The 25,054-nt window shown below is 36.1% G+C and overlaps 1 protein-coding gene across 2 annotated transcripts in view; it reads left to right on the top strand.

Moving 5' to 3' along the window:
• Nucleotides 1–25,054, top strand: part of LOC140049620 (anoctamin-7-like) — a 28,326-nt gene that overhangs the window by 816 nt on the left and 2,456 nt on the right. Inside the window, exons 2-20 of one of the 2 annotated variants that reach the window (XM_072094557.1) lie at nucleotides 92–600; nucleotides 1,082–1,154; nucleotides 1,788–1,888; nucleotides 2,553–2,591; nucleotides 9,076–9,139; nucleotides 9,453–9,604; nucleotides 9,863–10,035; nucleotides 10,334–10,495; nucleotides 10,670–10,764; nucleotides 11,073–11,194; nucleotides 17,088–17,177; nucleotides 18,039–18,228; nucleotides 18,530–18,639; nucleotides 19,315–19,463; nucleotides 19,880–20,057; nucleotides 20,619–20,748; nucleotides 21,478–21,611; nucleotides 22,488–22,568; nucleotides 23,168–23,457. In XM_072094557.1, the coding sequence (XP_071950658.1) occupies nucleotides 193–600; nucleotides 1,082–1,154; nucleotides 1,788–1,888; nucleotides 2,553–2,591; nucleotides 9,076–9,139; nucleotides 9,453–9,604; nucleotides 9,863–10,035; nucleotides 10,334–10,495; nucleotides 10,670–10,764; nucleotides 11,073–11,194; nucleotides 17,088–17,177; nucleotides 18,039–18,228; nucleotides 18,530–18,639; nucleotides 19,315–19,463; nucleotides 19,880–20,057; nucleotides 20,619–20,748; nucleotides 21,478–21,611; nucleotides 22,488–22,568; nucleotides 23,168–23,457 (2,741 nt within the window). In that variant the 5' untranslated portion in view covers nucleotides 92–192. The remainder of the gene's footprint in view (nucleotides 1–91; nucleotides 601–1,081; nucleotides 1,155–1,787; nucleotides 1,889–2,552; nucleotides 2,592–9,075; nucleotides 9,140–9,452; nucleotides 9,605–9,862; nucleotides 10,036–10,333; nucleotides 10,496–10,669; nucleotides 10,765–11,072; nucleotides 11,195–17,087; nucleotides 17,178–18,038; nucleotides 18,229–18,529; nucleotides 18,640–19,314; nucleotides 19,464–19,879; nucleotides 20,058–20,618; nucleotides 20,749–21,477; nucleotides 21,612–22,487; nucleotides 22,569–23,167; nucleotides 23,458–25,054) is intronic. The other variant, XM_072094558.1, reaches the window with a different exon arrangement.

The raw sequence follows: 25,054 nt of genomic DNA, 5'->3' as shown, positions 1-25,054 counted from the left end.
AACAGTGCAGATCTGCAGAATTTTAACTTACATTATCCCATAGCTCTAGAGAATTTATGTTTTTTCTCCCTAAATTCTTTTAAATTTTTAGATGGTCCAGATAGCAAAGCTCAAGTTTTAGTAAGTTGACATGTCTCTACATGAAACCTGTTTTCTCCATAAATTGTGCGTCTTGAAAAAATTGGGATAAAAATGTCTTACATTAATTATGATGACACATACAGTGGAAGACCACTTCCAATGGAACCAGTTAATACACTAACTTCAACGATTCGTGAGGAGTCTTATTTAAAGAAAAAGAAGAAATGTAAAAAACAACCGAAAAATAACTACATGGAACAGGGAGAAATTGTTTACAAACGGATTGATTATGTTCTTGTTTACAAACAAGAAGATACGTACAACATGGAAAGCGAGGAAAAATTAGAATACGAGTATAAACAAAATTTACGAGAAAGATTTGAAAAACTCTTGGAGCGAGATGGTTTGGAAATTGCCAAGAGCGAAATTGGTAACCGTACATTTGTGAAAATACATTGCCCATTTAAAAAACTCTGTGAAGTGGCAGAAGACATGAAATTACAAATGCCCTTAAAAAATGTAAGTACTGTGATGATGTTAAAGGTGTATTGTCCCCCCATGAAAATAAAGACGAATATTCTGTTTTAAATAATGATTTAATTACATTATTATTTATTTCAGATAACAGTAAACAAATAAATTAAATGAAACCTAATTTTCTGACAGATAATAGACTTCTGATTGGACCAATCATTTTTCTTTAAATAGGGGTTTTCTCATGTAACTAAACTATTATGTCACCTATTTATTATGTGATATTAAAATGGCATATTCAACAAAAAAGGTACAATCTTTAAATAAATTATGTACAGTTAAAATATTTTACAGTCTTAATGTTCACTCTTTAATTTTAATTGGTACGAATTATACATCGATCAAATTGATTGCTCTATTCTTAAAGTAGATATTCTCTTGTTATTTATGTATCAAAAATAATGTTTACTGTATGGATGTATGTTTCAAACAAACTGTTAATAATTATTTTATTAATAATTTTCAGGCTTCTATCATTCCTCCGGAACCAAGTGGTTGTTTTAGTAAATTAAGACAGTGGTTTGTTACCGATACTGAACGTAAGTAATTATGTTACATAGACGGATACAAGGGAGGTGCCAGTACACCAATACACCTTGCCACTAATTTTGAAAATTACAAAATAAAAGACAGGACATGTTTATGTTCAGCAATTAATTTCACAATTTTTAGGCCCTGAAAACCTGGAAAATGCTCATAGCAAGAATAGGTACCAAAGATGTATATTTTATGTTAGGTACTACTAGGAATATGAAATTAAACAGTAAAAATTTGGTCACAGCTGTCTTAAGCGTGGTTCCCACTAGCGACGCAACGCAAGGACGTAACGCAACGCAAGTGAATTGACCAATCACAAGCGATGGCTTATTCGCTTGTGATTGCTAACTGTCTATAACTTCGCTTGTCATTGGTTAAAACGCTTGCGTTGCGTTTACGTCCTTGCGTTACGTTCTAGTGGGAACCAAGCTTAACACAATCAACAATCAACATATGTTGAGGTTAAAAGAAAGTGTTTAACCGTAGTACGCTTTTGACGCCATGCCTGTATACAGTAACATACTTTGGAAAGTCATATTAATAACCTAATCATCACTATCAAAATGGTGTTGATATTTTTTTACAATTGTGATGTTTGTACAGAGATACTGTAGTGTTTTCTTTTTGATTGTCAGTTGATTTTGTTAGTGCTCCATTTATGATTGACAAGCGTGAGGTGTACGAAGGAATTGATAATCCAGACACATTCTTCAGACCAGCAATAAGAGCAATACTGGTAAATTTATTTATTTTCATTTTTTTATATTTCTTTTAATTTGTGTTTTGTTAATGAATAAAACCTGAATAGAGTTTGATGGAATAAATTGTATTAGGGTTATACTTCAGCCCACTACCTTTTAATTTACCATTAAAAGACATAATAATGATGACTTTTCTTTTATTATAAATTCACATAAAATGTAAAATATTATTTTTTCTAATATAATTCAGGTTACACCCTATGTTTGTGTGTTTTTTTTATTCTATTTGCGTTTTGATTAGCTATAACTATATTTTTTTATATTTTTATTTTTAGTTTACTAAAAAAATCAAACAACGCTGATACAATTATTTATTATTATATTATATTATTTATCAAAATTTATTTGATGTTATCAATATTTTAAAATTAATCAAACAATGTATATTAATTAATGTTTGATACTGTACATTTGTATTTATTGTTTGATCATTTTTTTTAAAAATAAATTTTTTAGTAATTTACATTTATTTATGTTAAAATCATCAACTATATTACAGTTAATTGAATCAAACCATTGTATTAATTTAATTTTTTAGTTACCTTTGATGATCAATATTATTTAATTTAAAAACCATGTGTGTTTTTTTTTTTTTTATATTTGAGTTATTTGATGTTGTGTTCTTTTGTTTAAAATCAGGCAAACAATATTTTGATTAACTTGGATGTCAGAGTTGAGGTGATAAATCTTTTTGAAATTGTTCCATTAATGTACTGTTGTATTTATACGTTCTTGTCATTGTCAATTAGCCTGTACGCAAATAATCTGGAAAAAATAAACCGCTTGTTGTTAAGTTATTGTTTTGCAGAAAAAGACAACCTGTATACTGGTCATTTATATATAAAAGCCCTGTCTACACTATCAAACTTGATGTGACAAAAAAAATGTGGTGTGCCCAAATATGGACATAATGATGATGATGTCATTTCACTACCATATTAAACATATCACTACCTACCATATTTGGGCACACCACTTATTTTGTCAAACTAGTTGGATAGTTTTTGTCATTGTTAATTAACCTGTATGCAAATAATCTGAAAATAAAAATAGCTTGTTGTTGTGTTGTTGTTTTTTTAAACAGGAAACCAGTTTGATAGTGTAGACAGTGCTTATAAAAGTCATTTTAACATTTTGTGTGTGTTTTAAACAAACCCCTTATTATGTGATTTTTTTGTCTGTCTCTCTGTTTGTCTGTCTGTTTGCTGTCTGTCTGTTTTCTGCCTATATGTATTATTAGCAGACTGTTCACCATAGATAAACCTAGTCCATGGAAGACTCCATTAAAAATTTAATCAATAGTCACATTATATATTTACAGTTATATCTTCACAACCTGAAATCATATACACCATTAATAATAATAATGTTCAATTTATATAGTGCAAAATGCAGGGTGCCACTAAGCGCTGAACAATCAACGCAAAATGTAAAAAGCATAAAATTAATTAATGTTGAAAGTGCAGATTAAAATTTGAGGAGTTGTTTGAATGTGTTAGAGTTATTAATGATTAGTGCTCATAAACTTCAGGTCACACTGTATATTGTCATCATAGGAAAACTAATATGTAGCACCTATAAAACTATAACAGTAGGGTATTCAGTTGCATGGCTACAGCTTGAGGTCACACACACACACAGACAGCACATTAAAGTAAAAAATTGACCATTTTGAAGTGCCATTTTTTAATTATTAGATTAATATTTTTTGGGCAAATAATACATTTTTGGAAAGGTACACATGTCTACTTTCAAGTGCTGCAGACAATTCGCGGAAATATCAATTATTCAATGAAATACAACAAGATTACTAACACCCTATCCAGCTGGTCACCTCATGAACATGATGAGGGAAATTCCTGCTTGCAGTTTATGACCGCCCATTTTTGGAGATCTAAAAATATGATGCTTTTTGATTGGAGTTTCCGTGACAACCTGAGGTGATTGACAATTAAATTGGTTTCCTAAGTGAAAGGCATGGGCTTTAGCTTGTAAACAAAGCATGTCCCAGGTTTATACGATGTCTAGAACAGAATTGGTGGACTTTCAAAAATAATCTTCGTTTTTTCGGTAGGTTGATGAAATATTTTAAATCAAAGACACATATAATATGAAAATATAATGTTTAAAGTAGCTATTGTTAAAATCTTAGAGTAATTGGTTGAGAATTGATGAACGGAAAAAGAAAAGAGTAGGCACATGTTTTTCCTTTCTCAAGCCACAGTCCACTTGTTCCATTGTCTTAGGCTGAGGCTAGCCTGTGCCTGCCTGCACAGGACTGCCAGTAGAATTTTTACTTAACGGAGGTTAAGTCTTATATAAATTATAGTTTAACCAACATTGATTATAATTATGATTAATATATTTCCTATTCCTAACGTTCCGAAGAAATAATAATAGGTACTTTATTATTTTTAAGTGTTTTAAAACATATTAGTTTGAAATGCTTAACATCCCTATTAATGTAAATGGAATCGTCCGTACAATGAAAGTTAAATACATTATGGACAGGTCCACTTATTTTCAAGGGGTATTATTTGGTTAAATTAATTGAGGATTATGTTTTTTTTATAAAAAATGAAAGGAATACATCATATTTTGTAGGTTTTTAGTTTTAATTGATTAATTTAAAAACTGCTATAAAAATCTATGTGTTTTTTCCAGTTAATATTTATTTTTTTTAAATAATACCGATTATTTTCATATAAAAATAAAAGTGAACTTATTGTAATTAATATTTATCAACAGGTATTTAATCTCTACTACAGTCATGGAAGAAGATATTCCTGGTGATTTTCTTAAAGCTGTTGGTATTTCAGCTTTAGATCTACAACATAAACTTACTGCTTGCTGATAAACTTATCAACATTACAATTACGAATGGCTATCTTTGATTTATGTATTTTTGCGATTAAACATCATATTTTCATTTTATTACACGTTTCCATGGTAACAAAAACATTTTTAATAGAATTTTTATTACAAATTGTGTATTTATATTATACAATTAACTGGTAAAAAAATAGGCATAATGTGAGTAATAATTAAAGAGCTATGTTAGATTTTATGTATTTTTGCGATTAAATGTCATGTTTATTTTATTACACGTTTCCATGGCAACAAAAACATATTTTTAATAGAATTTTTATTAAAAATTGTGTAATTATATTATACAATTAACTGGTAAAAAAATAGGCATAATGTGAGTAATAATTAAAGAGCTATGTTAGATTTTATGTATTTTATTACATTCAAATATTACATAGTTTCATTATGTATTAATAATAAAACAATAATTTATGATTTTTTTGGCAACATTTTTATTGAACATTATGTATTTACATTACATCAATAACTGTTGAAAAAATTAGGCCGGTACACTTTATGGTTAAAAAGATATACCCAATTATGTACAAAATATCAATGATTTTGTTGACTGTTTTGGACCACTTTTAGCTTTTAATAAAATAATAGAAAACATAGAAACCAATGTCTTCGACTTCCTATCTATTTTTTCGTATTGTTTTTTAATGTAACTTTTGAACGCCTTGTCCGATTTAAAAAATTTAAAAAGCATTGTCATTGTCTTTCAATTCTGCTTCATATGGTATCATTTCCAAGTTCATAGGGTGTCAATCAATTTTTCACCTGAAATCCCTAATAACAGTTTTTAAAAAGGACACGTTTCAGACCATTTTAGGCTTTCATGAATTCCAATTGGATGCGCACAGACGGACTAAGCAATGAAAGTAAATGAATTTTTTACATGATCTGGATTACGATTCCAGATCCGTTTTTGCTTTTTAACCCTGTGGCATACAGATAGATATGTGGTCAAGGACCACTCCATTACATTTTGGAGGCTATCCAGACCATGGTTCCAATTCTGGAACACTTTAGTATTATTTTTAGACCTGCTAGTGTTAAAAGATAGGACAGAATATTCAAAAGCCGACGAGCAGTCTTAAAGTAAACTGAAATTGCATTTTCTCACGAACTGCTTGTCAAAAAACTTCATTTTTGTAAGAGAGGCAAGAGTTCAATTTGTGATTTGTAATTTTAAAACATAATTTGATTTAATTTACAGGTTTTTTGATACAAGTACAGTAGTTTTTAAAAACCTTTTTCATTTCAAATTCACCCGTGTTTTTGGCGTTGCTGTTCTATGTTTAGTCAACTGAAACTATTGTTAGTTGAAAAGCTGGTTCCATTACACCAAATTCGCATACACATGCTTGTAGTGAAATTAGCCTAAATCACACACAGCAAAGACACACACAAATATATATATATTTTACCAGAAAAATCTTAGGTAGGAGAATTTTACAGTAGGTGGAGGTATGCACTTTCTAGTTGAATTATTTCTTCCATTTACAATACATTGACAAATTATAATAATTGTGAATGCAAACCTCACTTATTTTCATTCCAACTGTAGAATTTGATATGTATTTTATTCTTTCCTTTTCAAAACCAAAAAATTATTTTAAATAATTACATTATAATTTTACACAGTCTAAATTGGGAAATAAAAAAAAAATTCTCAATTGGTCTATGGACAGAAATCAAATTGTTTTTGTTTTTCCAGGGTTATTTATTGTGAAAATTATTATTTGCTTTAATGAAAAAGTAATCATAATATTTGAAAAAAAATTTTGATTAAAATAAATTGATGTTGGCTTTTTATGTTGCTATTATTAATGTTTCCATGGTTACATTTGTGGTATATGTTATGAAACTTATTGCTTTTTTTGTGACAAACTACTCTTAATATATTGATATTTTAGAACTGAAGGTCTTTTGTAAAAAATAAAAATACAATAATAACATAATATAATATAATGTTATAACAAACATTAGTTATATTACAAATTTATATTATATTTTATTATTCTAATCAATAAATATACCATGACAATGCGATTCCAATTACCTCTGTAAACACAAACAACTAAATAATCAATTATACGAGCTGTACTACTTTTTGAAATATATATTTTATAGCCTTTCTAAAGCTCTGTCTACATACTATTAAACTTTATGTGACAAAAAAAATGTGACATGTCAACATGAAGATATGATGATGTCATATTTTTAAGCGAGTGAGTGGCCGAGCGGTTAAGACAGTGGAACCGTAATTACGTAGTCATAACATCGGCAAGGGTTCGAGGCTCACTCGCTCCATGGTTCTGGTGGTAGAACGAGTCTTCTCGGATAAGGACTATAAACCGTAGGTCCAGTGTACACATAGCTCATGCGCACTTTAAAGAACCTAGTACATCTTTCGAGACGAGTAGGGGGTTACCCCGGTGTACTAGTCCACACAAACACGGCCACTGTCACACACAGCCACTCTGCAAATTGGGACTGGACCGTTTTAGAGGTGTTTACCACCTGTTGGTCCAGATCCTTCACTAACTGAGTTAGTGAGAAGTCGAATAAATAAAAAAAAAAAAAATAAATAAAATTATATCGCTACAGTACCATATTATGGTTACTATGGTTACTAGTTTGATAGTGTAGACTGAGCTTTAGAGAACATTAAATGATTCATAATACATTTTTTATGTTAGGTAATATTAACTTATAATTCCAATATAAACTTATTAATGTAGACTGGATTTCATTTAAATTTACAGTATATATCTTCATACCGTCATAATTGTGTAGGATGTCCTGATATTATTTGATGGATTACAATGAATATAATTACAAAAAATATTTGACATGACAATTAAGAAATGGGTTTGTTTACCTATCCCCATAGCAACTATTTCAATCAACCTGTATTGAGTTTCCATTTATATTCATTGAAGCAGAATAATGACATCGTCATTTAGTTGATTTAAAGGTCATGTATTAAATGAGATATTGCTAGAATTAATTTTGTTTACTGATGTACATTATGATTTTAATATACAGAAAAAACTAAATCAATAGTTTTGTTATTTTATCATGCAAACCTCCTTAGCATGCAGTATGTAGAGTATTTTATTTTTCATCATTTTAATTTTACATACATTCTTTGTATGGGATCATATAAATTACAACTGTTGATGTCAATTAATAGTTTTGATTTGAACCTGAGACCCTGGAATCGGTAGCCAAGCACTACTACTACCAACCTGTAAAATATTGATAAATTGTTTACTGTAAAATAAACACATTGATACCCATTCAGAATATTACTGCCATAACATCAGCCATTCTAATGATCATCAAATCATTATGCATAATTTAGATCATAATCACAATATAATTAATAATATTTTTAGTATGTCATTGTCAATAATGTAAATCATTTTATTTATTGATGTTGATGAATTATATAAACGTACTGTAGATATTATTCTCATTATTTGTTCCTTGGCAACCATATACTAATTTTATTATTCTTTATAGAGTTATATTACAGTAATTATCAATGGCACATGTAATTAGTATCTATTATGCAAAGCTTTGTAATTATAATTGATGCAATATATTCACGTACAAATTATATATACTGTACAATATATATTATAATATTACTAATATGTCATTCAACATAATAAATGTTACTAACTACAGGTAGTATTGTTTTGGAGTGGGCAGTCTTGAGAAAGGGGAATATGAAACAATTCTTTCTGTTCCTTCTCTCTGTATCTTTGATAAAAATAATTAAGTTAATAATTTGTATATTGTAGGTATTACCGGCATAAAGCTCTGTCTAATCAAAATTTTTGACAAAAAAAGTGTGTTGTGCCCAAATATGGCAGTGGTATGTCCAACTATGGTAGTAATATGACAACATGTCCATAAATGGAGACACACAGAGTTTGATAGTGTCGACAGAGCTTAAATCTGTGTTCACACTCAGTCCAGCAGCCTGGGAAAACTCTAGGCAATGTTACATTTTTCGATCACTCAGAGTGATTTTAGTGTGAATGGTCGTTTCTTAAACACTATACCAAGGAATGAGTGAAATTTCACTCTTCCCACTCTATACCCATTTTTCATTCTATTTTTATCGGGCAATTGAATTGACCTCAGATTGAATATAGCCTAAGCCTATTGTAATTTTTAAAGGACCTACGATTGATTTATAAATTGAAGACAAATATTATTTTAGAATAGTAGGCCTATATTGAGGTATAACCTGATTTTGTTCAATGTACTGTAGGTTGATTCAATGCTTATAAATCTTAAAGCTGAGAAAAGGGACAAAGACTCCATGCGAAGACAAGGTAACAATAATCCAGGAATTTTCCAATTAATTAATTATTAAAAAATAATGAATGTATATATTATTATATTTGTTTGTACATTATTGTTCAATTTAAAACAAAATTGTTATTATTATATAAGTACATTATCAATTAACAACAGGGTTGGATTTTTCAATGTTAATTTGCTGATTCGTTTATTTATTTAATATCGTGAGGTGAATTACCAAAAAAACAAAAAGCCAACCCAATATGTTGTCTAATTTAGATCTGTAGAAACTGATTTCTCTCTATTGCTCACATATTAATTTCAAAGTAATTATTATTCATCTAGGTCTTCCCTTCATGTTGATGAAAGGAGCTTATGAGGATGGATTTGTACTCCATGAGGAATCTCCGTTTGAGTATCTTGATGATGAGGAAGAGGCTGAGCTTAAGGCGACGGAGGCTAAAATACCGTTTGACCCAAAGCTTGACCCTAGAGAGGTACTGTATTCCATTATCCTTGATACTTTTTTGTTTGCTTGTAAGATAACATCCAAAACTTTCAAGAATATCATACATATTACTGTAGATATCTTCAATATGGGGGAAAAATATTAAATAGCAAAACTTCTGTTGCTCTCTCAGTTTAAAAAATTATTTACATATTTAATATATGGCTATTCAAATTTTGTAAAAGTTTCATAACCATTTAAACTGTTCAACTCAAGTTTACATAATTTACAATTCTTTGTTTTATAGGACTTGCAGCGAACATGGGTAAAGTTCTTTAAGTTTCAACCAATGTGGAAAATACGTAATTACTTTGGTGAGAAGGTAGCCCTTTATTTTGCATGGATTGGCTGCATGACCACTATGCTTTGGCTACCTGTCTTACTGGGTGTAGCTTTATGGATATACGGATTGTTACTCAGGTAAACTTAAATGTGTTGTTTCTCTTACACACCATTAGTAATATTACTACGGCTATTCAAATATCTTTTTGAAATGCCACACTTATGCCATACTTATGTATATATGTATCATAATTGGTGGAGGTGGAGACCTAAAAGATAAGACTGAGATAATTTTAATCTATATTTTAAGATTATATAAAAAAGACTTTAAAAAACGAAAACTAAAAAATAAGGGACTTTAAAACTATGATCTTCTTCCTGACATGAACATGCGCCTAAAAACCAATAAAATTTTTTTTATATTATTGTTTGTCAGTGTTGATCAGTATCGACATGACAGAGATACAGAGGAACAAAGAATAAGTGACTTAGAGGATCTCCAGAGTGAACTTGAACAAAACATTAGTTTATACAACAAATCAGAAGACATCGGTTATTTGGCTAATGTTACCTCAGAAATTGCAAATGCTGAAGGAAGGTAAGAAAGTAATCATTTTAAACTGTAAAAAAGGCGAAGGTTGCAACTCTCTGACTGGTCTTATTTTATTTGTATCTATCTATAACCAGCCACTGATACCCACAGCATTGTCATTTTTTCAGCAAGTTGCCTTTTCGATTGATACATAACATTAATAAATATATCTTTGTCCAGCCTTGCAGACCTGGCATTTGATATGCTATCAGTCTTCAAAAACTCTTTTGACAGCAAAGCCACACCATTTTATGCACTCATCATTTGTCTTTGGGGTAAGTCAACTTCTATACTACTGTGAATACACAAGCGGAACATTTCTGAATTAAACAAATAAGCATCATTATACACTTATTATTTCAATATTATTTTGTCTAAAGGCCTTTAATAATTAATTTAGCATTTATCAGCTATGACTTATATATTATTACCATGCGGTTGACCTATCTAGAACAAAATTAAAACGCCCTTGAAGTAATACCAACGATGTAAAAGACAATCATTAGAGTCATATTTGTAAGGAATGAAAGTTTGACGAATCCACAAACAAATTATACAACTATTTCTTACAATTGTAAATTAGGTACAGTGTTTTTAGAGATATGGAAAAGAACCAACTCAAGATTAGCATATGAATGGGACGTGGATCAGTTTGAGGTCTCGGAACCTGATAGACCTCAGTTTTATGGCACCAAAGAAAGGCCGGTAAGAATTATAATTAAGTTAATGTTTCAGTTTGAAGTCATGATGGACTGTAATTTGATTGCACCAGAAAAGCTGGTAATAATAGTAGGTCAGTCTATATCGTGCCTAGCTTACCTGGATAAACCAACATAAGCCTCTCTCTCCGACGAGAGGTAAACATTACGAAAAGAAGAACATTAATAACATTAATTTTTCCCCACCCCCGTCGGATAATGGATCAGTCCGCCACCAGTACGCCCTCAAGTGAGACACACCCACTTATCATCGTCATCATTTCTTTTCGTAACGTCGTTGTGTACGTACGTCTTTTTTGAACACATTCCTGGAATTCCTGAGGAATTTGCGATAAAGACCTTTATACTGTAGACTGGAAGAGAAGAATAGAGCAAGAAAACGAAGCTAAGTGTAGTAGATCGTTATCTTGTGGTGGATACGTTTAGAATCGTTACCCTTGGCTGGTTGCCAGGAGTTAAAATTTAGCGTTGTAAGCCGTTATCCAGTGTGTTTCACCTAGATAGAAATACTGGAAGATCTTTTGTTGTTCGTTAGGCTAGTAGGGAAAAGTAGGTCTGTTAGATCACCATGCCTAAGCAGGACTGTATTAAATGTAGGGGTCCCCGCTCTACCGTGAAGTGGGACCGCCACTTGGAGTGTATAAATTGCCGCACGTGTACCGAGTTGTCGCCGTGCGATGTTTGTGTCCGCTGGACACCGTCCAAGTTCAAATCGCTCCCTAAGCCTAAAGAGCGCACGGAAGCGGTACCACCTTCGAAGGTGGGTACCGTTGATACGGCAGGCCCTCCTGTCGTCGCGCCGGAAGTTAGCCTTCCAGATATGCCTGCACCGGCTGCGGCCTCTGCGGTTCCGGGGGTGAATGAGTTTTCTCCGGGGTTACTGCAAGCCATTGTTGCAGCTGTGAGAGCTCTGCCGAGGGATGAGCCTGAGGTACCCTCTCAGATTAGACCTCCTCCCCATATTCCATACATTGATGTTGGCCCACAGCAGACCTCGTTTTTCGATGGTTCGTCCGTCCGGCAAAGGGATTACGATAGTGACAGGACGATGGCCTCGCTCTCTGACGATGATAGAGATAGCTTACGAGAGCAGGCCGGGCCAGGGGAGGAAGGTCTGCAGGCGCTAGTTATGCGGACGGTCCCCGCGGTGCTGTCCTTTCTCGGCGTCAATTTCACGTATCGCGAGCCTAAGCATACTCCTTCGTCTAAGCGGTTTTCCACTTTTGGCGTACGCACGCCCTTTAAGAAGGTATCTTCGTGCCCGGTTACGCCTCTCGATCCAGAACTTGTGGAACGTGTGGAGCTGATCGCTAAGGAGTCCAAGATTCGTAGGCCTATGCCTTATAGCCTGTCATCGGCTTTTCCGGTGCCGCAGAAACAATTCGAACTGTACATCGCGGCGCCGAGCGTCCCGGAGGCAGCGAAGGAACGGGTCCGTGAGGACCAGAACCTGGACCCGTCCAGGACTAATTTTTTTAAGCTTTCGGAATCCCGGACAGAGGACGTCCTTACGTCCGTCGACAGGGCCGCACGCGAGACGCTTAGAGCCGCCTCTATGGCCGGGTACTTGCTATCCTTTCTGGCTGATCCAGAACATCCGCCCCAGGGCGATTCGGACGTGATAGCTCTACTACAGCAGATCATGGGCCTGGTTGTTGATCAACAGGCAACGATCTCATTATCTGCGGCCGCGGCCCGTCGCGTTAACGTCTTGGGTGCAACTGACATCGCACCGACCGATTTCCGTAGGTTTACTACGTCTGACTCCTTCGGGGCGCAGGACTTGTTCTTTGGCTCCTTCTCACAGAAGGAGGATAAATGGGCTCGTGAGAGGGAAGCTCGTCGGGAGACAAGAGCGCGCTTCCCGCAAAAACGCCGAGCTAGCAATTCACGCTCAAGGACAGCCGCACGACCGCCGCCTGTCCCGGCTCCTCAGCAGATGCAGCCTCCCCCGCCGCCACCGGCTCAGCCTATGCAAAGTCAGGCTTCTACATCAAGACAGGCTTCACACCCCCCTCGCGGAATGCGAAATAGGGGTGGCAAAGGCGCCACCAACAGGAGTGGTCGCCGGTATTATAATGTGAAGCGCCGGTGACGGCCCGGGGACGCCCGTCCCTCCAAGCGAGGGCGGGCAGGTGGGGGGTCGCTTGAAACGGTTTTCACGGGTTTGGGAGACCCTGACCACAGACAGATGGGTTCTCTCCACCGTGACACACGGGTATCGTATCGAATTCTCGAGCCCTCCGGTGAGCGGAGGTGCCCGGCACACGAGGATTCCGTCAGAGCCGGAAAAGAGTCAAGCGCTCATGACGGGCCTCGAAGCACTGCTCCAGAAAGGAGCTGTGGTGCATGTTCAAAAGGAACAACTTACGATCCCGGGACACGAATCCACCGTTTTCCTCGCCCAGAAAAAATCGGGCGATTGGCGACCCATCCTAAACCTCAAAAGTCTGAACAAGCGGTACATCCGGCCCCGCAGGTTCAGGATGGAGACTGTCTCATCTATCCTGTTGGGGCTAAGACGAGGGGACTGGGCAGCCACAATAGACTTGAAAGACGCGTACTTTCACGTGCCTATTGCGCAAGAACACCAGAGTTGGCTGCGCTTTCGCATTCACGATCAGGTATACCAATTCGTAGCTCTGCCGTTCGGCCTCTCAACGGCCCCACGAGTGTTTACTCGTCTAGTGAGAACCCTGGCGGCGTTCTTTCATCAACACGGCATCAGAGTGTTCATGTACTTAGACGATTGGTTGATCGTGGCCCAGTCCAGGGACCAGCTGCTGAGCAGCTTATCTTTTGTCCGCCTCGTGACGGAACAAGCAGGGTTCATAATAAACGAGGAGAAGTCATGTCTTCTCCCTTCTCAGAACCCTCTGTATCTCGGAGCCCAAATAAATTTGGTTACGGGCCGTGCGTGCCCATCCATCGAGCGTGTGGCCAAGGCAAGAACTGCAGTGCTACATCTTATCAATGCTCAGGCTCCGACGGCGTACGACTGGCTACGCACCTTGGGGTCACTGGCCAGCTTCGTCGCCCTCGTTCCGTTCTGCCGGTTAAGGATGCGGCCTCTATATCTGCACCTTCTGGCAGCATACCGCCCAAGATCAGACTCTCTACACAAGGTGGTTCCAACGAATGCGTTCATTATCTCGCATCTCGAATGGTGGCTCGTGGAAGACAGGTTACTTGTGGGCACACCTATACAAAGGTCAATTCCGGATGTCCGTGTGGAAACGGACGCATCCGAAGTAGGCTGGGGCGGTCACATACCGTCTCCGGCCTCTGGTCGCCCGAGGAGACGCGCGCCCACATCAACCTGCTCGAACTTTGGGCAGTCGAGCGCTCATTGGAGGCTCTTCTTCCCCATCTGGCAAATCGCCATGTTCTCGTCAATTCCGACAACACAACCGTCGTGGCATACATAAACAGGCAAGGGGGTACACGGTCCCCCACGCTATGTTGCCACACGTGGACGTTGCTAATGTGGTGTATAAGACACAACATCCAACTGTCAGCGGCCCACATTGCGGGTCGTCTGAACATAGTGGCGGACGCACTGTCCCGTCCACTTCTACGTCCTACGGAATGGCGTCTTCTTCCAATAATCGCCACCCAGATCTTCAACCACTTTGGGCGGCCCCATGTAGATCTGTTTGCGACGTCAGGCAACACGCAGCTCCCGACGTTCTGCAGTCGATATCGGGATGCACATGCGTGGGCGGTGGATGCCCTGTCCATACCATGGGACAACCTTTGGGCATATGCCTTTCCACCGATTTCAATACTGCCACTGGTCCTGACGCACATTCAGCGCCATCAATGCCGAGTCCTACTAATAGCGCCGTATTGGCCCAGGCAGCCGTGGTTTCCACTGCTTCTAGGCCTTCTGTACGATCAGCCGTTACGTCTTCCGATTCGGAACGACTTGCTGACGCAGGGCCGAGCTCGGTTTGCTCTACCGAACCTCATATCCCTCGACCTGACTGTATGGCCATTGTCAGGGATCGTTTCAGAGACTCAGGCATTCCAGATGGTCCGGCCGCCCTCGCGGCGAAATCCCGACGGGAATCCACTCTTGCTGTCTACAATAGCCGATTAAAACACTTTTTCGAATGGTGCAAGCGCCAGAAGACCGACCCTATGAAAGTGACTTTGGGCCAGGTCTGCGCTTTCCTACATTACCTGTTTGAGTCAGGTCTGCAGGTTCGCACCGTATCCGGCTATCGGTCTGCCTTGGCTGCAGTAATTCCGAATTTTAAAGACGGCTCGACCATCTCTTCATCCCCTGCAATTTCCAGTTTGCTTCGCGGGATGTTTCGAGAACGGCCTCCTACTAAGGCCCTGATTCCACGTTGGGACGTCAATGTCGTCCTAGCCGCTCTTATGCGTCCACCCTTCGAGCCCCTGAGTAGGGCATCACTTTACAACCTGACTCTCAAAACTGCCTTTTTGATTGCACTAGCCTCGTGCAAGCGCAGAGGTGAACTGCATGCTCTTTCTCTGGAGCCAGGGCACATCAGGTTTGAACGGGGTGGCGCGCGGTTGGTTTTTAGAAAAGATTTCCTTGCAAAATCTCAGACATTGAACTTCTCGCCGCCGACTGTGTTTATTCCCACCATTGCTGCATATTCAGGGGTTGAGGAAGACAGACTTTGGTGCCCGGTGCGGGCACTAAAGTTTTACATCAAACGCACAGAGTCCATTCGGGTCTCAGCGTCACATCTGTTCGTATCGACAGTTGCACCCTTCCGACCGGCTGCTCGGTCGACGCTGGCAAACTGGGTCGTGGCAGCCATCCGGGCTGGTTACGACTCCACAAATACGCCTCCTCCGGCACATATGCACCAAGTGCGTGGCATAGCCGCTTCATGGGCGCTGTTTGCTGGGGTGCCCCTTCCAGACATCCTGCAAGCGGCATGGTGGCGATCACAGTCCACCTTCACATCCCACTACCTGTCGGATACCTCCGCAAACCAGTCTACGGTGGCGGCTTCAATCTTGAAGCCCAGACACTAGGTATGTATGACAATGTTTACCTTGCCTCCCGCCTCCGACTAGACTCTAGTCCGGTGCTACACTGGCTTATGTTGGTTTATCCAGGTAAGCTAGGCACGATATAGACTACACAAACCAACAGTGGTGTTGGTAGTCTATGAGTGCCGCTTACCTGGATAAACGCCCTCCCTACCGTCCCCTCAGGCAGGTGGTCTTGAGAAATGATGACGATGATAAGTGGGTGTGTCTCACTTGAGGGCGTACTGGTGGCGGACTGATCCATTATCCGACGGGGGTGGGGAAAAATTAATGTTATTAATGTTCTTCTTTTCGTAATGTTTACCTCTCGTCGGAGAGAGAGGCTTATGTTGGTTTATCCAGGTAAGCGTCACTCATAGACTACCAACACCACTGTTGGTTTGTGTAATTTACATAAAACATAGAGAACAGCATATAGTGCAGTCAGCTACTACTAGTGGTAGTCACTGCGTTCTGCATTGAACCGTGAAGTACCGTAAGTTTCCTTTGGTCCATGTTTCGAATCCCATCACCTAGATCTTTTTGTGTGTTCAAACTAGCAGGTTGGAATACATGTAGATAGTGCACCATCATGTTAAGCAGTTGGTCCTGTGTGCAACATGTTGTGCATGTAAAAGGACACAGTACACTCTTCGAAAAGAGTAGGAATCGCCTCCTGGTGTACTGCCCGGACCCCACTGGAAGTTCTTAGTGGATTATCTTTGGTGTACAACATAATAATAGCTATAACTAACATATACAATACTGTATATACTTTTCAATAACATGCTCACTCCTCTAAAAGGAGGAATTTACTATTTTTTATTTGACATTATAGACAATAAATTTTATTTTTTTCTCAGGACCCAGTGTCTAATTTGCCAGATTGGTACTACCCATTCTACAAGCAGTTTCTAAAATTTATGACATCATTTAGTATTCTTATATTCATGGTAAGTTTTCAATCTATCAAAAAAATAAATTAACAAAAAAAGTATTTGATTGCCCTTTAAACTTCACCGCAGCTATTGTGAATAATTTGCTGTGCAATACCACAGTGTAAGAATGCTATCTTAAAACAGTTTGAATTAATATTGGGTAATGGAAACATCATGTGGGCATTGCATGTGATGGCACTAATAAGTAGACCCTTAAAAAAGTGTCCCATTAATAGTGGACATGTCCCCTTAATTGGTGTTGGCCATAATATAACATATATTTTTCCTTGGTTTATTTTATATGAAAATATACATTTAGTCACCTGAATAGGGTTGTCCCAAAGAAGTTAATGGAGAATGACAACATACAGTACAGTAAATACGTGCATTTTGTAGGATTGTAGATAATAAATAAATCATTTTGTTTGACAAATCCAAATGAAATTACTCACTTTCTTTAGCTTTCGCCATCTTGGCTGATGGCTTGATCACAAGTGATCCGGTCCACTGCTACTTCCTGGAAATCTGATTTGGATTGCCTCTCTGATTCTACGCTTAAATGGGTTAGGGGGCCAAAATTCTTGACAGAGACTCTAACCCATTTAAGCGTAGAATCAGAGAGGCAATCCAAATCCGAAAGAGGGGGGCTAACGCAATCAACCGCGACGAAGGGGCTGTATATCTCGATCACGCTACAAAAAAGTATGACGTCACCTAGAAACAGATTTCCAGGAAGTAGCAGTGGACCGGATCACTTGTGATCAAGCCATCAAACAATGGCTACTGTTGACTTGTGTTCCTAGTCAAAATTTGACCTTTAGATTTTAAAATGGAAATGGGATAGTAAAGAAAGTATCATAACCTATTATTTTTTAGGCCTCATTAGTGATAGCCAGCGCCATATCTGTTATCCTGTATCGGTTAATAATGTCGTACCTATTCCGTGACGGGTCATCTGTTGAGCAACTACTCTATGCCTCGCTGATGAGTACCATTCTGAACTCCACATGCATCATGACACTAGGAAAAATATATGAATATGTTGCTTACAAGCTTACTGACTGGGGTAAGTGATACTTTTTAGTTAAGAAAGTGTGATGTGCCCAAATATGGGGGTGATATGTCACTATGGGCATCACATTTTTTTGTAACATAAAGTTTGATCGTGCAGACAGAAATTAAAGTTGTGAAACCTCTAAGCGCTGTACATATATACCCCTGTCGTTTTTTGTAGCTAGTAATCATTGCAAATTTGTACCAATTTGTACACTTGGGTGGAGAGAGACAAACGTTAAAGTTAAGTGTCTTGCCTAAGGATACAACGCTACTTCACAACAATTATTCTTTTTTTCTTGTTTTTTGAACAGAGAATCATCGGACACAAACCATGTATGAAGATGCCCTCATTATTAAGCTGTTTGCGTTCCAGTTTGTCAACAGTTACACTTCACTCTTTTACATTGCATTCTTTCGTGATGTATGTTTAATTTTTTGTATTAATCATTATTATTAAGTTAAAAAAAGCTAAAAGAAAAAAAACAAATGGATATAATAAAAGAATGCTTAAGTAGAAAAAAAAGAAATATAATTTATTCTCCTAAAGCAATCGAAAATTGTTTCATTATCAAGATCTTAAAATCAATAAAATCACCAATAGGTTACATAAAGTCATGTTTTGAAGGACAGTCTAATATGGTGTATCTAGTTCGCTGAACAAATGCTGTAATTTAAAATTTAAAAATACTTAAAGATGTATTTGTCCCCTTAAAAAATTAAAAATGAAGATTATTAAAATCAGACTTTGAAAATACCATTTTGTAGTTTTAATAAAGTTATTTACTTCCGTAGAAGAAAAAACACAATCATTTCAAAAAAATAAATAAATTTATCTAAAAAACCTAAAAAAAACCAATTTGACTATTTTTTTTGGCTTTTACTCAAATTTTTTTAAAGTAAAGTTTTTTATTCAATTTGTGGTCAAAGTGATTAACTATTGTGTGACATGAAAATGGCATATTCCACAAATTAAATTTAAAATAGTTTTTTCGGGGGACAATAATATCTTTAAAAATGCAATATTCCCAATCCAGTCTTAGTTTATTCAAACCTGAGCCATACAGTAAGTTATCAATAAACTACATTTGGTTTTCAGTTGACAACAGATGATGGATTTCTCAATATGGGTGACAAGTTTATGGATCCTTGTGCCGACGACAACTGCATGTCCTTACTCTCACTTCAAGTCTTTGTTCTGATGCTGATGAAACCTTTTCCAAAGTTCCTTAAAGATTTAATCATTCCGTAAGTGTTCACAAAAGAAAGTATGTTTAGACTTTAGGCCTATGCCATACAGTATATGAAGGCTTACCCAAAGTACCTAGCTACGAATACTTTAAGGAATTTGTGAAAGGTTTACTAGTCACCTAACTATAGTTAGTGACTAAACTACTAAACCTTTCTTAGAAGGAGAGTAGAGCATACTCTGTCAGACCTACAACATCATGAGATATTTTTTCTAAAGTACATACAGTACTTAGTTTTTCACTAACTCAGACGTCAAAAACAAAAACAGACATATAGATATATAAGAAATATACTGTACTTAGCATTTTACCAACTAAAAATCCTCTTGATTGATAAGGTTGATGTTACCAACCAATTCTTAGTCAAATGGCGTGCGATATCTTTTTCAAACAATTATTATAATTCTTTTCAAGATTCTTAAAAAAGCTGTGGAGGCGGCGGAAATGTTGCAGAAAAGCCAAAGTGTCAGCATCCGAGAAGATAAAGTTGGAAGAGTTAGAATTCTTAGAGAAGGAACGATTAAAGCCACCAATCAAAGACTTTACACTTTGGGAATACAATGAGAAAATCATCATGTATGGTTACCTAATGGTAGGCAAATAATTATACAGGACTAACAATCGAACCCCATTAAAATGGGGTAACAACAATATTTCTCTATACAGTATGTACATCCTGAAGTATCATAAAACTTGGTTGCACACACAAGTTCCGAAAACAGTTTTATATACTGTATATTATTGCCATACAGTCAAAGTTCAACATAACTGCACTCTTGGTGACCTGATTACTAATTGTATTTAATGATGATTACCAAATTGATAGTTCAAAGTAACATAAATACTCGGGTTACCAACTTCCATTTAAAGTCAACATGAGTGTTATTGTCACTAGTTAGATCATCAGCCAAATTTTACTTTAAAGTCTGCTTTCATAAAACAAAACAATGGAGAATATTAGCTTGTATATAAATTACAAAAACCAGAAATGGTGTTGGTAAGTGCTAGCTTACCTTGATAATCTCACTCCATGAGGAGAATAGGGCATTTGTCATTTATCCAGGTAAGCTAGGCACAAAATAGACAACATGATCACATTTTATCAGAGAATATTAATACAAAATTGTATCTATTACTTTTCATCTCATTTCAGCTTTTTTCATCAGCCCTTCCCCTGGCACCACTCATTCAGTTACTGACAAATGTGATTGATATACGAGTAGATGCAAAGCGTTTACTGTGGTTTAACAAAAGACCAGTTCCATATATCTCACAAGATATTGGTAAGAAACAGATCAAAGTGTCTTGTTTTGTATTGAACACATATGGTTCAAATAAATGCTTGATAACCTCAGATTACACAAACCAACAGTAGTTGTACCAACGATAGTCTATAAGTGCTGCTTCCCTTATGGATATCAGTTATAACACAAGCACAATATTAGAAGTATTTGATCATACATATCAATATCTTTGGAGTTCATTACCACATTACAAAAATAAATGGTGGTATTCAGTACATTAGAGTGTGCCCATGTGAGAGCATGGTTGGCGGTTTAGTCAGTTATTGTAGAAGGGTATTTTAAGGGACTTTCATCTTTTCATATCATAACACTCTCTCAGAAAACATGGGCTATTGTAAAAGTAAAGTAAGCTACTGTAGGCATGAGATAAACGCTTTTGCCAAATTGCGCCCTATCATTTGTAGATATCTATAAGTAAAGATGTTTTAGATTCTAGCCTTAGTCATCATAGCAAGCTTGGTGGTCTATCGGTATAAATTTTAGGCTAGTGATCTAGAGGTTGTGTGTTTGTGTCCCACCTGAAAACAATATGTACATTTCTTGTCAAATATTCGGTACCATGTTCAACATTTAGCTAATAACAAACAAATATCCATACTTACCATAGCCATAGCCAACTCCTGCAAAAGAGATGTATAACATAATACTGTCTATAGTGTATATTCTGTCAGGGATGTTTGGTGTAAAACATATTTATTTCTATTCTAGGTATGTGGTTTGCAATTCTAAATTTCATCAACATAGCTGGTGTGATCAGCAATGCTTTTATCATCTCATTCACTGCCCAGTGGGGCAAAGATTATGACCCAGAGGGCAAGCTCTGGGTTGTCCTGGTGTTTGAAGTAAGTGCTATTTATAACTATGGTAGATCCTCTCCTTTGGACACCCCTAGTCATGGAAAATTTTCTTGTGAAACAAACAAGGGGCAATACAGTATATGTTACACACACATTACGGATAACACCTACTGTATTCAGGGACATCCCTATTGTTCCCTGGGGACTGTAGTACTACTGTACTACTGTATTAATATTTGGTGCCTTTTATGGTTCATTAATTTAATACCAGATAATGTATAATCAACCATTAGGAAATCCTAGCTGATGTAGAAATAAATTCCGGACATCTATGAAACTATACTATCAACAGCTGATTGATTGATTGAATTTATTTGGTTCATACATAAATACATTATAAAAAAGACGATAAACAGTACATCAAATTCAAAAGACAACACCAGAAAAGTACAACAAAACAGAAGGTGTCAAACAATGGAAACAGAACAAAATGAACCAAGGATAATTAGATAAAGTTTCACATTTTCAGTGTAACTTATTTCCATCTAAGTCCTTATGTACATTTAACTGAGACAAATTGACATCTTAATAAAAAGTTATTTGACATCTTAATAAAAAGTTAATGTACATAGTATACTTTAGTTGGATAGTGGTACTTAATTGTCAAACAAGTACATTATCTAAATCTCTGTCTACACTAGTGATATGCCTAAATATAGTAGTGATATGATATCATCATGTCCATATAATTGGCACATCACATTCTTCTGTCACATAAAGTTTGATAGTGTAGACAAAGCTTTATGCAGTTACTCTGTAAACATCACCACTCCCATGTCAAATGTTAAAAACTACAATTTCAATTTGATTTTGGTAGCTGTTCGCTGTTTTATATTTTTATGTATTGTTTATTTTTTACAGCATATTGTATTTGCACTTATGTTTTTCCTGGCCTATGTAATACCAGATATTCCGAGAGACGTTTCTTTAGCTGTACGCAAGGTCAGTGAAATTATCTTGGAAAATACTGTATTTATTTATTATCTAATTAATATTGAAATAGATCATACCAATGTTTTAAATAAATTTGATATTAGATTAAAGAAAGTTGTTTGTTGTTTTGAAATATTGTTTGATTTTTCTCATCACCTATCCATCTACAACTTAAACAAATCATACACTATCCTTGATCCGAATATAGTCCTAGTTTAAAGTAAAATAGGCCCAGGGCTATTTAAAATATTGTATCATACTCATCCAACAGCAAGAAACTCACTAATTACAGGATGGATAAACTAAACATTTATTGCGCAATACAAAGTCCCATTTGAGGTTTTGGAAATAGAGTAGAAAGTCAAGTGTTTACATCTCTGATACTAGGTCAAGATTGAACCCTGGACATTGGATTGGAAGGCAACCATGTTAACCACCAAGCTACAGCTCCACAATATTTCCTTATGACTGAACAATTCCTAAATTCATATTTCGACAATATGCATACTAGTTTAAGTTTGATGACCCTTAGAAATCCAGTCCAAATACTGTAATAAATACAGTATTTTATTATTCCAAATGGCAACCTATGTAACAATGTCTTTCAGGAACGATACGATGTGAACCGGCAGATGGATGACACCAAAGATAAAGGAGAACTGACAACAAAAGAATCTGTTACAAGATTGGACAGAATACCAGCAAATTTTGAAGGTTTTAACTACTTTCAATCAACCAACTCATACCCCACTGACGACAATGATACAAAGGATTTTCAGTTACGACCGAACAGTGCTGAAAATGACAACAACAATGGTTCGCCAGTCTGGCATAGAAAAAATGTTCACCAGGACGTAGAATTATCGACATTAGCAACCAAGGAATTACTAAATCCAAAGTATGTTTATTTATTTATTAGATTTAAAACTGTTTAGGAATAGTGCCGAAAAAAATAAATACTATAATGGGCAAAGATGGACAAATATGAGAGAGTTTAAAAAGTCAACAAATGTCTGCTTGATAAAATATCCTATAAATAGAGCACCATGCATTCATGGTATTCATGATAGAACAGTACTTGCTCTCAATAAATTTGTTTAGGAAAGTGCAAACAAAGATCACATTCATATGCTCTCAGTTTTATGATAAATTTACAATCAATACTTTATTATATACAGTTATACAGGACTATCATCATCAGGACCCGGGTTCAATGCCCGACAACTCCCAGTTCACTCAGCTGGAAAATGAGTACCTGGTTGAAAATACTAGGGAGAAAAAAGGCGGCGTGGAAAGGAACTGGCCACCCTACCACATAATGCCGAGGCTTAGTACAATGAGCTCCTAACAGCTCATTCCCCTACGTTCAGAGAACACGGGACTCACTTTTACCTTTACCTTTATATGGTAGGGTGGTTGAATGCGAGTGAACATCGTCACTCCTGCACATAATAACTCTGATTAAGAGATTAATAGGGACAATATTAAAAGGAAAATATTACATGGTCCTAAATTAAAATGACACAGTTTAAACACAATTCATAGATAACATTTCAACTAATTTTGCTCTTTGTCTTCTTTTCCCTCAAAATGCAAAAATATAAAATTTACTCACCAAATTTTCCACAAAATAGTGCATAACATTCTAGTACTTGTACATACATCCACATCAACACTGTGTTCTTTACAACTATATAGTCTCTGCAATTGGATAGGCTTTACTGTGTCTTTAGTCCTGTATGTTTCACACATGATCAGCCTCTGCAATTATCCAGGCTTGACTTTACTGTAAATAATGTCCATAGAAGTTTAAATTTAGCTCCAAGTATCCAATATCTTGCACAATATAATCTCATGCTTCTGTATGTGTTACTGTGTTTATCTAAGCACATATCTTGTTTAGCCTCTCAGCAATAATCCAGGTTTTACTGCCTAGCTAGCATCAATGAGTTGCTTCTACAATAGCCTAGGCTTCACTGACTCTCACACACAACAAAGGAATGCCAAACCAGGCAAACTTGCACCTGTATAATAATGCAAATTAACAGTACATTAACCCTAACTTTAAAGTTTCAAGAGATGTATTTGTTTTGCAATTAATTTGACCTATATTTCTTTAAATAATTTACAATTATGACCAATATTTCATATTTATTTTAATATCAATATGGTAATAATACACTCAGATCAATTACCTTGCATGTTTAGTAGATGATTAAATCCAACCTAATTATTTTTAGTTTTCCTTACACAATAGTTGTGTTTAATATTGTTAATGTATTTCCAATTTCAATAAAATATCATTTGCATCATTAAATTGTGAAATTGACTTTCAGAATCCATAATTTAAATCAGTATACATTACTCAAATAATAATTAAATATATTTTTTATTTGAAATGAATTAATCAAATATGTTATTTATACTTCCTTTGATTTAAAGGATGGGGACATCTAATAAGGGTGTCCCTGAATAGGGGTTGGCCATATTTTTAA

This window comes from Antedon mediterranea, chromosome 5 (genome assembly GCF_964355755.1).
Source record: "Antedon mediterranea chromosome 5, ecAntMedi1.1, whole genome shotgun sequence".
Taxonomy (NCBI): domain Eukaryota; kingdom Metazoa; phylum Echinodermata; class Crinoidea; order Comatulida; family Antedonidae; genus Antedon; species Antedon mediterranea.
This window is presented reverse-complemented; position numbering and strand designations above follow the sequence as displayed.